Below are 16,009 nucleotides of genomic sequence, written 5' to 3'. Positions count from 1 at the left end.
GTGGAAAAATTTGCCATGGGCCAACTGTGCAAGAGAGGCACAAAATGCAAACCTCTGCTCCCTCGGGTGTCCCTCCCCCAGCTGACATCAGAGGATGGGTGTCCACCTGCTCCAAGGCTGTTCCCAACCCCTATGACCACACAAATTGCCAGGCCAGGCCTGGCTGCTCCCTGTCCACTGTGCTGCTGCTTGTCAGAACATGAGCAGTAACCAGCCCCTGTCCCCGCTTCTCAAAATCTCATGAACCCTGTCACCAAGCCCTGTGCAAACAGCCATGGAAGCCCCCAGCTCTGCCAACCCCGGGGGCTGAGCTGAGGGCAAGATCCATTCCCCTGGGACAAGCTGGAGAATGAGAGGGGTGGGCAGAGCACACTTAGCTCTGAGGGAAGGCAGCAGGGAAGTCCTCAGCCTACTGTACTCACTCCTTTCCTGTCCATCACAACCTTCCAAACATCCTCAAGCTCCCTCAACCCCCCTACTCCTGGGACATCTAGACTCTGAGACAAAGGTGATCAAAAGCAGCACGAAGTAAAATGACATTAAATGAATCCACTAAGGACCTGACTAATCAGTGACCTCCTGCCCAACACAATTTTAGCAGCACACTACCTATTGGCAGGTTTTCTTCACTTTGCAATATCCTAATCAAACCCTAACTCAGGAAAAGTGTGTTTTATCCAAATATTTTTGAGCTTCACTTGAGAACTTCACACATATCTCCCCCAAAGTGAACTGTGTGAGTTTTCCTTAGCAATCTACCTAACCTTTCTAATGGCAGAAACAGATTTACTCTGTTTTTTAAATACTTACAGTCACTTAAGGATATATGAAGTATAAAAGGATATATAAAACAGAAATACAAGAAATTTTCCCCCATTACAAACAGATGATCTTAAAACAATGGAAATGCAAAATACTTCGTTGCTGTGGGAAATCCCAGTCACCCATGTCTGCACATGCAGGATGCCAGTGTCAGGGAAATCAGCAGATCCCATTTGCCATAAGTTTCCTTCCCCAGGAATTATTTCAGCAACAGCCAACCCTAGTTCAGAGCACTGCAGAGGAAAACCTGAGCCACTGTCAAGTGGTTCTGGAGCCTGCTGGTCTGGCAGCTCTTTATTAACAGTCTCTGATGAACAAGGTCCACTTACTTCATCTGATACATCTAATTCTGATTACTGCACTGAGGCTGGATGTGGCACAGAGTTCTAGGTGTGCCCTTGCTTTGCAGAGCAATACAGCCCCAATTTAACAATTAAGAAAACTACAGTCATAGCACCCACCCCAGTTTTGTGGTTAAAGCCAGTAAGAGAGAAGTGTTCTGGTTTGCAGAAGTCCTGCACATCTGTCAAGCAACCGAGAGAAAAGGGAATGCTGAAGATCTTCTTTCCTTACCATCACACACGTCTTCCAAATGCTCCCTTCTCCTTTAATCTGAAAGTCAAACTTTCAGATTGGCTTGTCCCAGCCCAGCATTCAAGTCCTGTAGCTTTAGCCCAAATACCCAACACACATTTTGTGGGCAAGGATGACTCCAGAGCAAGACGCTCCAGATATTCAGCTCCAGGGCACCCCACAGCGCCCATGGCAGGAACAAAAGGGTGGCACAGAAGAGATTTCTTGAGGGTCCTTTCCAACCTAATGGGTGCAGTTGTTGTCTGCAACATAGTTCGAACACCGAGAAGATAAAAATCCTGCAGGCACAGCACAGCAAGGGCAGGGAGCTCAACGTCATAACCCATTTCTAGTACTTCTGTACTGAACCTCTGAATAACACACCCCACACAGTAGCACACCTATAAGCTCCACAAAGTAAGCTTATTAAAATCCCAGAGCCATATCAAGAACCAAAAGGCACAGAGAGTTCCCCCTCACTGAGTCAAGCTGGAATCTCACATACAATATGGAGCACCTGCATGCAGTCACTGCTGTAACTGGAACCTCCAGGAATCCTCAGGTTTGGTGTCACCCCACACTGTGCTCCATTCCAAACCAAAACCTATTATTGATGCTACACTACAAGCAGGTGGGAGCATTCCTGTCTCACACAGAGGACAAGTAATGCAACATCTGCAATCTTCCCAACTCCTAATAGCCTAGAAGAGCTGAAGAAAAAAAAAAATCAGTATTTTAAAGAGCACCTGGAAAAAACAAGCCATCCTCATTGCATGGGCATTCTCCAGCTATCATTTGTAGACTATTTCTCCATTAGTATGATGATCAAAGTGCAACGGCTGAAGAAATGATTTTGTCCAGAACATGATCTTAATGACTTACCTACAGGACTAGTTGAAACCCGCTGGGAAGGAGGCCTGAAACCAGGAGCCTTGGAGTTGTCGGGATGAACGTTTTCCACGTGTCCTAGCACAGAGTTATTCAGAAAGGTAGACTGAACAGTGAAAGATGGGTCAGCTGCTGCTCGGGTAGAGAGTGGACAGTCTCCCCATGCTTGGTTAGCTGGCACCTGGTTGCTATCAAAAAGACTACTAAAGTGATTGAAGAGCGTTGCTGGCCCAAAGGCAGGAGGCAATGATTTGTTTGCTGGGTTAATGTGCATCTGAGAACCGTTCATAACGTTCATGGCTGATGAAAGCTGCACTGCAGCAGGTGGACCTTGAGAAGGTGTTAAAGGAACTTGATTCGTAACAAAAATAGACTGAGGATCTTGATGGAGGTTTGCATTTGGTACCACTGAATAGAAAGAACCTCTGGACTGCATCCTGTGAGTAACTCGAGGTGCTGGTACAGCTACTTGAGGTAAGTTACTGTTGTCCTGATTATCTGCAACAACTGACCTGGGCGACGCTAAGCTTAAAGGAGCAGTTTCTGAGCTGGATGAAAAAGGCATCGACATGGAAGGGCTGATCTCGGACATGCTGGTCGGCAGAACTTCATCCTGCGCGTTGTTGAGCGGCGCGGGGCTGCTCGCCGGGCGCGTTTCGGTGCCCGCTGAGCTGCTGCTGGCTGACACACTGCAACTGCTGGCCACTGAAGCCGGCGGGCACGCGCTTGTTGGCGGCTGCTCGGGGGTGGACACCTTCTCCTTGGGTGCGGAGACGGCCGAGAACGAGTCCGCCTTCAGGGCAGAATGCTGCGCTTGCGGAGCAGTAGATGGCAGAAACGCTGCGGGCACTTGCCCGTTGTTTGGGGGGGCAGAGGAAGCTGAGGGCAGAGTGCTACAGGTGCTCGTCACAGTTGAGATGGCTGTTGCTGCAGCGCTCGTCTTGGGGACGCAGGCAAAGAGCTGCTTCCTGACCGAGGAGGGAGTCCGGTTACTGGTCACGCACAGAGGCTGGGTGGAAGCAGCTACAGACGAGGCGGTAACGGGACAACTGGACGTAGCTAACCCAGGAGACTCCGTCTGCAGAACGTTTCCATTCTGACTACCTACACGACTCGAGCTGTTATGCTTTGGAGAGCTGTTCGTGCTGCCAGGGTTAACTGGTCTCACTGGGAATGGTCCCCAAGTGTTCGGTGAAGGTGAAAAGGTTCCTCCAAATTGGGCCATAGGTAAGCGAGGGTGCCGGATCTGTTGCATAGTTTGGGCAGCCAGCAAGGCAAAATGAGGGTGAGAATAAGCGAGAGGAAGAGACACCGGAAAAGATGAGCGCACGTTCGCTGGGACATTCTTGTTTAATTTGTTAGGAGGCTGGAAAGTAGATAGTGTTGATGACTGCGACGTGACCAGGGGCGGTGCTCCGAGAGGAAAGGAGTTCTTGTTGGAAGCAGTCGCAGTGCTGACTCCAGATGAAAAGTTTGCGTGGATTGATTTGCTGCTCGAAGCAGGTGTTCTTATATGAGTTTTAGGAATCAAGTCTTCCAGTTCCTTGGCAGGATCTTGAATAAGGGCATTGATGAGTTGCACTGCGTATCGCGTGGACTCTGTACCACCCCTAGATGAAACACAAACAGATTTATCCTCTGCAAAAGGAAACCCCACTTTGCGCAACGTTCCACAGCTTCAAGCTTATTCTGATCTGTAACTCTATAGTAAATTTACTCCAATAAGTTATTTCTTAACTTCTGTGTATCTTAAGGATTATCTTTGAAGTCGATTGTCAGCATATCCTGGCAGCAGGAATGTATGTGCTATTGCAGAACAAAGAAGCTAAATAGATCCTGCCTTAGAAAGCAAACAAAAGTTTCCATAAATGACACTGTGGAGTAACTCAAGACTTTCATTTTGAGATACTGTACCTTATAGTGATCATTCTCTCTCCATTCTTATCTTTTTGCTTATCCACATCAATGTGGGCACCAGTGACATCTTGAATTGCCGTGATGTTGCACCCACCTCTTCCCATTATTCTAGATACGACAGAAGCTGGGACTGATAATTTCTTTGACCTACATCACAAAGATCAGAAATCTGTGAAATGCATTCAAACTTCAAAGACAGACAAAACCCCTCTGCTGTCTGACAGTGGCTGAAGTAATATTCTTAAAGGCAGTAAGTGGTTTTCTGCTGATCCTTTGGAGCCTCTCTCAAAATCCCCCACTCAAGTTATTCATCCTTGTCAGTACCTGACAGGGATTCTCCAGTAGCATTTATTCCACCACTATTGTAATACAGATATATGAGCCTCATACTACTTCAGAACCCCTTTTGGATTTTATCTTATCTTGGGTACCTCTCCAAAGTGAGACAAATCCTCACCTTATCAACCTGAATTTACACAAGCAGCACTGCTTCATATATAAAAGCCCATGGCTTAACTACTTGGACTGTTTACAGCAAGGAGAAAATGGCTTTCCAGTGATCAGCTCGGTAGTACCACCTGCATCCACAACCTTTTAGTACCCACCTCTTTCAGACCTCAAGATCTGAAGCGCAGTGTCACCAATAAACAATGGTGGGTGAAAGCAGGTGAAGGTGTGCAGTGCTGTGATTTAGGGAGCTGCTGGGAGCCCCTGTGATGGCAGCATGGACTTGCAGGAGCAGGCTCACTGTCAGGCCACAATGCTGCCACCAAGGTCAGTCAGTTCAGGGTTTTCCTGATTCACGTGGTACTGGTGGGTCAGAGCAAGCACACAGTATTGGGAAGGGTCTGAAGACAAGCTCTACATGCACATAGACCTCAGCTGAAGTCTCTGGGCCACCACTGCCCCCAGACTTTAAGGTATGTTGGACCTCTTGCACCCATAAGCTGCTTTCAGGCTTGCTACTGATGTAAATTGGCTCAATGCTGAACAATCAGAGGGATTCAAAGGGGTTTCAGAAATCACAGCACTCACAGGTCCCCACCACCCTGTGGAAAGGCTGCCAGCTTCACCTAGCTATTCCAGTTTTGGAAACTTGTAAGTAACTTGATTCTCAGGGAATTGTTTGTCACTTAGAGGACTTAGAGGAAACCTGTTTAATTTTAATCATCTAAAAACACAGAAATGTTCTAAACACCTCATGTTGCCAAGGTGTTTTTTCTTTCCCCCATTCCTGCCAGGACAACACACATCCCAGAACCAGAACCCTTAGTGCATGCACCAGCTCTATCCCAAGGCTGTTTCATGCTTCGGGTTTTCTTCCCCACCTCTACTTCTAAGGCTCCCTTCTTAAGACAGACATCACAGTAACTCCCTCCCCAGACCAGAGCTCCATGCTCACCTAAGTTTCAAGAACACCTGTATTGCTCACAGGCCTCCTGACTGCACCTCGGTTTGCTTCCACCCCAGCCCACTGGGGACCTCTGACAGCCACTCAAGGAGGCATTTCTCTTCCAGGAGAGCCCACCCCAGTGTCCAGTCCCCTCCCGCCCATCATTCACAGCCGTTTCCCTCCCTCTCTCCCTCCCAAGGCTGATAGTTTTGACCTAGAGAAGTGTCCCCAAAAGTACCTTTTTGCTCCGGAACAGCAGCGCCCTCCTCTCTGCAGCTGAAATTGCTCAATTGGTGTTGGCTGCAGTGTGTTGCTGGGGGGAGGGTCTTTCAAAACTCTGCCCACTTGCCTGTCAGGGGCAGAAGGGATGTTTGCATTGATTACTTTGATAGACATCCCTTCTAGCTGGGGGTCACTCACAGGGAGAGGGAAGAAGAATTCTTGTTGAGACCAGGAAAGGCTTTTGCGGAAGGAGCTCCTGGGCACTGCACTCACACATCTATGGTCACCAACAGTGCTCTTTGGCAGGACCTGCTTCCATCAGTCAGGGCACAGCAAACACCAGTGCAGAACCCTGAATGGGATGTTCCTTATGGCATCTCTTTCCTCCTCAGGAAAGAGATAGGGCAGGCTCTGGATGCATGTCTAGAACACTGCCAAGGCCAAGACAAGAGCAGGCAATACCCACATGAACACTTGGGCTGAGTCAAGGAGACTCGAGAGCCCCAGGTCAGAGAGGGTCAGAGCTGTCTGAGAGGTTCCTGGCTGCACCACTCCCCAAGTGGGGACCAGGCTGCCACCACACACCCAGCAAGGCCACGTCACTGTGGAGAGCCCCACTTGTGACCAGATCAAAAGGCAGAGACCAAACCAACTCTAAGAGTTCAAACACAGATTTTCATATTAAACTGCCTTTTTAACCTTTATTAAGAACACACTGTGGCTTCCACTAATCCAAATGCACCAAGCCCTCTATACAATTATGTTCTTTGCACATAGCCTAAAATTCTCCAAAATGAGCACATCTTGTCATTGCCACTGCAGAACACAAAAGCAGGAGGGTTTCCTAAGTGCACCCAAAGCATCTAACATTGGTATGTTTGTGCTGTATTCCTTTCTGATAAAAGAGAACAAAAAAAAACCCCAAGTCAGATGATCATTCTAGTTCCAAGCAGTAGACAAGACTGGGGTGTTAATGGCCATACAGTAAAACCCAGTACATTTTCAAAACAGAAGATTGCTTTACAGTAGAACTTTAAATCCCACTGTATCTCTAAGCACTCACTGTCAGGTAACACAATTTTCCACTGAATCAGTGATCAAGGTCAGTGCCCAAAGTACAGTAAATTTTGGCCTTGATGGGATCATTTGCCTCTCCTCTACTCACATCCATGCTGCCTTTAGTTCATGGGCAATCACCTGCTGTGGTGTTTTGCACTGCCCTCTGCTCACTTCCCCTTTTATCTTGTCCCCACATCCTTTACTCCACTACAGTCACAGGTTGTCTTTATTTTCTGATGCCAAATACAAAGTTTATATCATGTCCACATTAAGTTAGCGAGGACCTACTACAAATTAGGGCTGCAGTTGGTTTTCCCAGCACTGCAAAAGCAAGCAGGATAGATTTTCCTGTAAATTAATTCTTCAGTTATATAATCTTGCTGGACATTCTGTCTTTGAGAATAATTTACAAGCTAAAAAGCTCACAGACAGTTTTAAAACATGATATTAAAGTCTTTACCTTCTAACCACTTCTTTCCAGCCTTCTTCTCTTTTCTGGCCTCTTTTTGGACTGGTCAGGTTCAGCTTCACATTTGGAGAGGCCAGAGGCAGGGAAACAGATTTATAAGTAGTCGACAAAGAATTCGAATGACCTTCACCATCAAGTCTGGGAACAGAAATGTGCTGATTACAAATTACAGAATAAAATGACAGCATACAGTTTACACTCCTGCAGCTTAAAACTTGTAGCATGAATGTTTCCAGAAGAACCACCTCTAACAAGGAGTCACAAGGATGCATTTAGTTTGAACTGCACAGGACCCCAAGGACCTTGCAGCAAACCTTGGATGAAAGGTCCAAGGCAGAAACAATCTATGTTTGAAGAACAGAACAGAGACAAATTCCAATTTTTAACACTCATAATGGGAGCCCAAAACATATGCCCTCTAACCACAAGGGTTGATGAATTCACTCATTCTGCATCTAACATGAATCTGGGGAAAAATAGGAAAACGAAAAATATCCTCTCTTCCCACTCCCAGACAAATGTCTCAATCAGTCTGACAACAGCCCTGTCTCACTGCCCTTCTTGATGCCACAGTGTCTGTGTTCTTATTGAACATGGCCTCTCTGTCAGCCCAGTGTCCTGCAGATCAACCTCTCTGCTCTCTCCCCTCCCGTAGTGCAGAAAATGGAAAGAGAAATCAAAACTATGGGGATCAGACTTGTATTACTTAGATGTAAAACCAAAGAATACAAACCCACATGGGATCTAAGCTTTCTGATTTAGACCAATGACCTCTTCAGAAAGTGGTGTTGTAAAAGTTATCAGCACATCCCCAGGCAGCTGAGTGGCCCTTTGAACCATTCATGTGACCCCTACATTCCCTGAGTTCCTCTGACTCTCACCTCTGGCTCGACAAGGTTATATCAAACTGGCCATCAACCTGGCAGGTGAAATGTTCAGAGTCATCTTCTTCTCTCCTTAAAAGAAACAGATTGCAAGTCAAATGAGTTAATGATGAAACCATAAAACAATCAAAAGGTAACAAAACCACTTCTGTGTGTGGGTGATTAGTAAAGCTGGCACTTCCTTATTAAATTCCCAGCATATTAACTTGAAGATCTATTCCAATAAAGCTAACAATGCAATGTGGATGCTTAAAAAGTGCAGAGAGAAAAGGCCATTTCACTCAAGTAGTATTAAAAACTGGCCAACAATGCCAACAAATCTTGTTCTAACAAGATTCTAAAGAGGTTGTGCTCAACAAACTTAACACAGCTATGCAAATAAAGCAGCCTCAGTCTCTCTAGGCTCTGGGAATGTACAGTTGGTGTAGAGCTTAAGCTACAGAACATTGACACTGGCATGGGTGAAACCTTGTGAAACACCAGGGAAGGAACAGAGCAGTCTCACCTCGTTGGTGTTTTGGAAGCTGAGGTGCTGTTTTTTTCTTCCTGAGAGGGGATGAGCAGGGAGGCATAGCGCCGCTCCGAGGAGTTCGTATCCATGGTGAAGTTCAGCTCCTGGCTTTTCCCTCCACTGCTGCTTTCACTATTGCAATCTGTGCTATCCAAGTTGTCTGAGTCGCTGTTCCCACTTGCACCACCACCTCTTGGCTCTCCATTTATTTTATTTTTATCTGCTTTTTGCTGTGCTAGAGATATATGCTGATCTGGCAAAATTATCTGCATATTCTGAGGAGTCTCTTTTGTTTTATTTTTCTTATTTTTTCTGTTTGTGCTGGGGGTAGTCACCACATTAGCTCTCTTCTTCCCAAAGGCATTTGTGAAGGTAGCTGAAGTTGCAGAAATTCCAATTGTAGTTGTAGTAGTTGCGCTTGGAGGCTCTATAGGAACTTCTTGCTCCACTGAAAGAAAAGCAGTTTACATACAATCAGAACCCACAAAACAGAAATCAGCGCCCTCTGAATATACCACAGATGAAGTTATGTTCCTTGCTGAGCTGTCAGACTAGCACTAAATTCAGTTGTAAATCCTCCAAGAGTGACAGACTTTTGTGAACAAAGGAGAGGGTGAAAAAATGAGCAAAGGAGTTTTGCCAGGCAGCAGCCATGCAACACTGTCCAATATGAGACACCAGCTTTCAAACAGAATCCTTTACCTTCATGGTTAGAAGGTGTTACCCCCACAACTATACTGTTCATAGAAACATTTGTTTACCTTCATCATCATTTTCTTCTTCATCATCATCTTCTTGCAGTTCCAGAGTTTCCTTAGGCTTATTTTCTTCATCTTCTTCTTGTTTTCTTTTTTGTTCCTCTTTCTTCTTCTTTCTCTTTTCCTTTCTTTTCTCCCTTTTGGCTGCAAGAGCTTGTTTTCTGCTCTCCTCTCTTGACTGTGTAGGAGAAAAGAATCCATATTTAAACATTTTCACACAGACTAAATTATACTTATAATTCAGATCTTCCCTAGAAATCTCGGGGGGAAGGAAAAAGGAGAGAGTACAATGAACTAGAATCACTTTGGCACATACTGAATCATTACACAGAAACTGGACAGACCTTATGCAACAACAGGACTAGCTGGTCCCAAAACTTGTAAGGAATGATAACAAAGTAATAACTGAAAGAGAAGTATTAAAAAAAAAATCCAGTTTTAATGGAAGACCAGAAAAATCTCTCATTCTCTCAGTTCTTTCTCAAACATTTAATAAGCTCAGTGATATTTTTGGTGTGATGTCCCCATCTTTGATTAAAAAGCCAGTACTCAACGGATAAGCTCAGTGATATTTTTGGTGTGATGTCCACATCTTTGATTAAAAAGCCAGTACTCAATGGCTCTAACTTTTTTTTTTTTTAATATATGGAATCAGTCATCTGCTGCACTGTTTGTGCACAGCAACTGATGTGTGCTCAACAAGTCCACAACCTGGAAAATTTAATAAACCAATGTGGAACTTGTCAAAAATTGTAAGAACCTCCATTAAGAGAACCCACTCTTGAGTGCGTTACTTTAGAATAATTTACAGCATTCTCAGCAAATGAAGAAGGGGATTTTCTCCATATCTGCTCAACTCCCCTGAGCAGAAGTCCACAAAATGCTTATGGACATGATTTACAGCCATAGAAATACACCATGAGACTGGAGACCTCCCTTACTCACACATCCTCTGCTGAGGTGATCCCAGAGAGCTACTGCCTAAGGAACTACTGCTAAGTCCAAGCTTTCCCAAAAAGGACAATGGAGTGGCTGAAGCAGAAGTCAGTTCTGATTTGCCACCCTCTGTATGTGCCTCACTTGTATGATACATTAGGGGAAGCAACACAGACACAGTCAGAGCATGAAGACTGACTGCCCCAAGAAGCATTGAAGGAAATGCAGCCTCGAGATTCACACACAGTTCAAACACTGCTACATGACAGCAATCATCTACTCACTTTTTCCAGGTCTAGCTCCTTCAGCAGTATAGTTGCATTTTTATTGGCTTCTGCAGCCTGCTGGTCTTTAGCTTTCACAATTGTCTCCACACACTGGTGACACTTTTTCAAAAGGTCCTGAAATGCAAACTTGTCTTACTACCACTGTAATAAACAACTGAGGAGTGAGGATTGCTCTACAATGAGATTAGCTCCTCTGTATTCATAAACAGACAAACTATTCACAGAATAGGATCTAATCTGATTTACTTTTTAAGTGCTATATTGAAAAGGAGACATGCACAAATCTCCAAATCAGATATATGTGAGCAAACATGTACGTTCAGTGTTTGAATACTTAAGAATTCCCCAAGGGTATTTTTGCTAGAAATTCAGGCCAAGGTCCTCTCCCCGAGTCCTGCTCACCTTGTCCGTGATGGTGGCGATGTAGCGCATGCACTCAATGTCTGAAGGAAACTGGTTCACCTCTTTCACCAGGAACTGAACTACTTTCACATGCCCCTAAAACACCAAAGAAAATTCTAATCTTTTGTATACAATTGTCAACATTCATCATCAAAATACAAGTTTGACATCTCTCAGTTCGATGCAAAACACTGAAAATAAGCAGGAACATTTCTGGTAAACTGCTGTTTGGGAAGAAGGGCAGCTCCTGCTTGCTCAGTGCTGACAGCACAGCCACTGCTCTGCTTCAAGGTGGCAAAGAGAAGCCCTTCCACAAGTTACTTTTTATTTTAAAATACAAGGACCAGAGGCAGATCTTCATGGTTTTAGTAACAACCAAGACACAAGACAACCCTCTTTAGACACCATCTGTCACACAATCCACTCTCTTGCCACTCACTCCATGGAGCTGACTTAAGACTGTTCAATCACAGGCCAAGTGAGATCAGGAAACCGAGCCACCTGAATGTTATCCTGGCAAGCACATTCCTCTGCTCCCAGGGTACACTGTGCAACCACACAAAGCACCCCACTCTGTTGATTCTGAAGTTATGTGAAAGCAAGGCAGTGTCAAAACAGGGGCAAGCTCAGCATTTTTGTTTGTAAAAAAAGCTGCACAGTTATTTGCTCCTTTGTTAAGGCAAAGCAGCTACAGTTAATAAATTCCTCTGCTTATGCTCCTTGCATCCAACACCACAACTGATGGAACCATCCCAAAGCAATGCTCTTCCTGCCAAGAAGAAAAGGCAGTGGGTGACAGAAGAGCTGACTACACAGTGCCCCAACACAACAGATTAGGAGCAGAATGAGAGAAGCACAAAGGAATCAGGACAGCTTATTGCAGACCGGCATTGTATTCACCTCCAAAGCAGGACTGAAACGAGCAGTACAGACTGCAGAAATACGGAAATCTCAAACAGTCAAAGTTTTTGCACAGTGTACAAGTGGAAATTATAAAGCCAACATCATTTATGGAACAAAGTTTTTCAACTCTCAAGAACTGGATCTTTGTGAAGTACAGTAACTATGACTTTGAAGCAGGTATTTTATCAAAGTAGAAATTTTGCCATCTTATGTTTGATTCTTCCAAACCCAAGCACTCAGACTCAAGACCAAACAAGAGACACTGTTTTGAAAACATGGGAGCTGCTCTCCTACCTTGCGGAATGCGGACATAAGAGGGGTGATTTTCCGGTTATCTGCAGCATCCACGTCTGCCCCCGCCTGCACAAGCAGCTGGACCACGTCGTAGTGCCCGCCGTTGGCTGCCAGCCACAGCGGGGTGTTTCCTTTCTTGTTGCGAACATCGATGTGTGCCCCTCTAAAAGCAAAACCCAGAGAAAGGCATGAGTAAAGGTGGAAGTCAGCGAGCAAGATCACAAAACAGCACAGTACAGCTGGATATAGAACTTTAATAACTCAAATACAGTGGCAAGATATGAGAAATTGTGTCTCTGAAATTTGCTGTTTCATCTGCAGGGTAGTGACAAGGGGAATATATTTAAACCTCCCTGACTTTAAACTTCCCTGAAATGAACACTCATTTCATGTCACCTACTGCACCAGAGATATGCAACCAGCAACCTGTAAATTATCAGTGTGGTGACTACCCACAGGACAAAGCAGTCCTGTAAGATGTTAGCAGCACACTGGGTTACGCTTGAAAAGCTCAAGAGCTACTTCCAGGCTTTGCCCTCAAAGTGACAGTGAGGAAATGCTCACACGGGAGTTGCTGGATTCACAAACAAACAAGCTCTCCAGGCCAGACACTGTCTGCCTGCCTCTGGTCCCAGCTGCCTGCTTGGCTTAATTAACACTGCAATAGTGAGATATTCCAGGATAACACTGCAGAGTAGGGAACAGATTTAACACCCTACTTTCAAAGCTCCCCATTCCCTTTGCTCTCAGGTGCATGAGGTAATGTGAACAAGAGCACTCTTGCCACAGAGGAATGCACAGCAAATGTGCCACTGATCATTAGTTATAACTGCCTTGGGTTGGAAGGGACCTGAAAGCTCATCTTGTTCCAACCCCCTTGCCATGGGCAGGGAAGCCACCCACGAGATCAGGTTGCTCAGAGCCCCACCCACTCTGGCCTTAAACACTTAATGAGAAGAGATGATTTACCGATTAATGAGGAGCTCGCAGAACTTGTAGTGACCCTTATCTGCTGCAATTGTTAAAGCCGTATCTCTTGAGGAAGGCACAGGTGGGGCATTCACATCTGCTCCTTTATCAAGGAGAACCCTTCCAACCTCTGCATAGCCTCCTGAAGCTGCTTCCATCAGAGGTGTGAGACCAGTCTGTGCAAAGAGAACGAGTTACTCTGTGAAATCTGCATGACGTATTTCAGACAAGACATAAATGATTCCTACAAAGGGAAATCAGATTTTTATTTAGCTGCTTATATTTAGTTTAGGAGCCTAACTTCAAGCAGTCTCTTCCTCAAAAAAGATCCCAAAAACCCAACCAAAAAAAAACCCCAACAACAAAACAAAACACCCACACACAAATCAACCAAACAAAACCAACCCAAAACCCAAACACTCTTGGGCTTTGATTTATACAAACCCAAGCAAACTGTTGACTAAGCACCACCAGATACCTGTCTCAACAGCAAATGCAAAGTTTATAACAAGATCTCTACAACAGAGGTTAGAACAGATTCAAATGAAGACACAAGTGTTTCTACAAAAATACTCAGAAACTGGCTTTATAGCTTTTCTCTAGCCTCCCTTGGCACTGAGACTGATCTGGGCCCAACTTAGTTGCCAGGTCAGACTGTTAAAAAAACTTACACCAGCTGCTAACATGCCCAACTGACCATTTGAGAGCTGGCTTTTATCCATATCCCCTTTTCTCTCCAGCCACAGTCATTCCAGAAGCAGGCGGGGTAGACAGACACAGCAATTATTTCAGCAGCCTTAGGAGTTACCAAAAATTCCTTTGTGCTGGGGAAATCAGTCTGGCTGTCTACACAAGCTTTAAGCTTGCTTTATGGCAGGAGACACAAAGCTGTCCCAGAGCACCAAAGGATGGGACCTGTGGAGCATTTCAGAGGCACAGAAGGTCACAGTACTGAAGCCACGGGTTCTACAGCAACGTAAAAGCTTTACAAAGTTTGACTGCACTACTCTGGTTGTAGACAAGAAGTCTGTTCTATATGAGAATCACAAGCAACGCTAGTCTCTTCCTGCCTAGACTTCACTTGCATGTAAAAATATCTGTATCTGTTCTGTTACTATCACGTCAAGTTTAAACCTGAAGAAATCTAGACAAGACTCAATCTAAGTTTCATTATAAACTCAGAAGGACCAGTCAGCTTTTCCCTAATGCAAAAAACACATCATCATCGATGCTTTTTTATATTTTAAAAGAAACCACACTCATTTCAGAACACTTAAGCGCTCTGATGTAATAACTCCTCTGAGCCTAGAGAAGCTCAAAGTTACAGGAAAATTTGAAGAAACTTGATGACTCAGAGGCAATGAATCATAAGGAAAGGCAAGTCCCCCACTTACCTTTGCCCTGTGCTCGACATTGGCCTTCCTGTCCAGCAGCAGACTGACCACCTCTGCCCGGCCCTGGAAGCAGGCCAGGGTGAGGGCTGTGTTGCGGTTGGTCTCGATCTGGGCGTTAATATCAGAGCCCATATCAAGCAGCAGCTTCACGGCAGGGACATGGCCATTCATAGCAGCCAGCATCAGAGGAGAAATCCCCAGCTTACTGCCAGTCCTGAGGGAAAGAAACAAACTGCAGTGCCCATGGCAGAAGAAAAGCTCTGGGAAATACCAGTGCCTCCAAGAGCAACAAAATGTTTTGTTCTAAGTCAGAAAGGAACATATAACCCCCACAAAATATATGCACGGACCTAAAATAGCAGCATTTTTAATTGCTTAGGAGAAACCACCAGAAGGACTACATGCAATAGACAATTGCAATTTATAAACCAGGAAAATATATTTCAGCTGTCAGACATTCTGATGGCTGAAGCAGACATAAGCCTTAAGCTACATCTGATTTTTTTCAAAGAAAAACATGCTTCTAGCACAGCTGCAGCTTTAACTTTCCCTAGTTAAGAGTTTTTTCACTCTATCTAGTGTTAGAATACGTGTAAGTTTTCTTAAAACTAATACAGAGCAGGCCTAAGAGACAATGCTGTGTAAATTTGTTCCTCTGCTTGAAAAAGACATCTTCAAACACACTGAGCTGCCCTGAGCACTTGGCTGTTTTTCTCGATGTGGTTCTATTTAGAAATAGTTTGACTTTTCAGACCTCAGAATGGTGGAAAAGGGAAAGAATACATTTGCAAACTACAATCCCTCAAAATTTAGGTAAAAGTCAGATGAAGTTTGCGATAGTTAAAGCATTTAAAAGCACTAAGATAACATGAACATAGAAGATGTCATCAGTGGAAAAACACTGTTGCAAGAAGGTCTGAAAACACCCAAAATTCCAACCTGTGCCTCAGGAGGGAGCCAACAGGGAGTGCCTGTGCCACACTGAAGCTCAGCTGGTCACATGGTAGATTACCTGGAATTAATTTCTGCCCCAGCATTGAGAAGAATCTTGATGATATTAACATAGCCACCAGATGCAGCAAGGCTTAACGGCGTGTAATCAGACACATTCCTGTGCTCTTTGTTTGCTCCCCGGGCCAACAGCAAATCAACAACCTGAAAAGACAGTATTAATGAGTATTCACAGACATATTGTGGCCTTTGCTATCATCCAGGGAGTGAGAGGATGTAATCACAGACTTTCCAATGTGCTACCAGTTTCCTTTGTCAACAGACAAGATTCCATAGGAAAATCTCCACCCTCCTGTGCTTGACTTTTCCCTATTTCT

The 16,009-nt window shown here is 44.8% G+C and overlaps 1 protein-coding gene across 1 annotated transcript in view; it reads right to left on the bottom strand.

Annotated features, from left to right (window-relative positions):
- Nucleotides 1-16,009, bottom strand: part of LOC121332440 (ankyrin repeat and KH domain-containing protein 1-like) — an 88,859-nt gene that overhangs the window by 10,425 nt on the left and 62,425 nt on the right. The window contains exons 19-31 of the mRNA XM_041397894.1: nucleotides 15,694-15,836; nucleotides 14,682-14,895; nucleotides 13,288-13,463; nucleotides 12,319-12,481; nucleotides 11,122-11,217; nucleotides 10,717-10,833; nucleotides 9,500-9,674; nucleotides 8,733-9,186; nucleotides 8,225-8,299; nucleotides 7,335-7,481; nucleotides 5,832-5,942; nucleotides 4,198-4,347; nucleotides 2,278-3,893 (exon numbers count right to left, since the gene is read on the bottom strand). Of these exons, the coding sequence (XP_041253828.1) occupies nucleotides 2,278-3,893; nucleotides 4,198-4,347; nucleotides 5,832-5,942; nucleotides 7,335-7,481; nucleotides 8,225-8,299; nucleotides 8,733-9,186; nucleotides 9,500-9,674; nucleotides 10,717-10,833; nucleotides 11,122-11,217; nucleotides 12,319-12,481; nucleotides 13,288-13,463; nucleotides 14,682-14,895; nucleotides 15,694-15,836 (3,637 nt within the window). The remainder of the gene's footprint in view (nucleotides 1-2,277; nucleotides 3,894-4,197; nucleotides 4,348-5,831; nucleotides 5,943-7,334; nucleotides 7,482-8,224; nucleotides 8,300-8,732; nucleotides 9,187-9,499; nucleotides 9,675-10,716; nucleotides 10,834-11,121; nucleotides 11,218-12,318; nucleotides 12,482-13,287; nucleotides 13,464-14,681; nucleotides 14,896-15,693; nucleotides 15,837-16,009) is intronic.

This window comes from Onychostruthus taczanowskii, unplaced genomic scaffold, assembly GCF_017590055.1.
Source record: "Onychostruthus taczanowskii isolate IOZ18803 unplaced genomic scaffold, ASM1759005v1 scaffold14, whole genome shotgun sequence".
Lineage (NCBI taxonomy): Eukaryota > Metazoa > Chordata > Aves > Passeriformes > Passeridae > Onychostruthus > Onychostruthus taczanowskii.
Note: the sequence above shows the minus strand (reverse complement) of the source record. Positions and strands in the feature narration are given on the sequence as shown.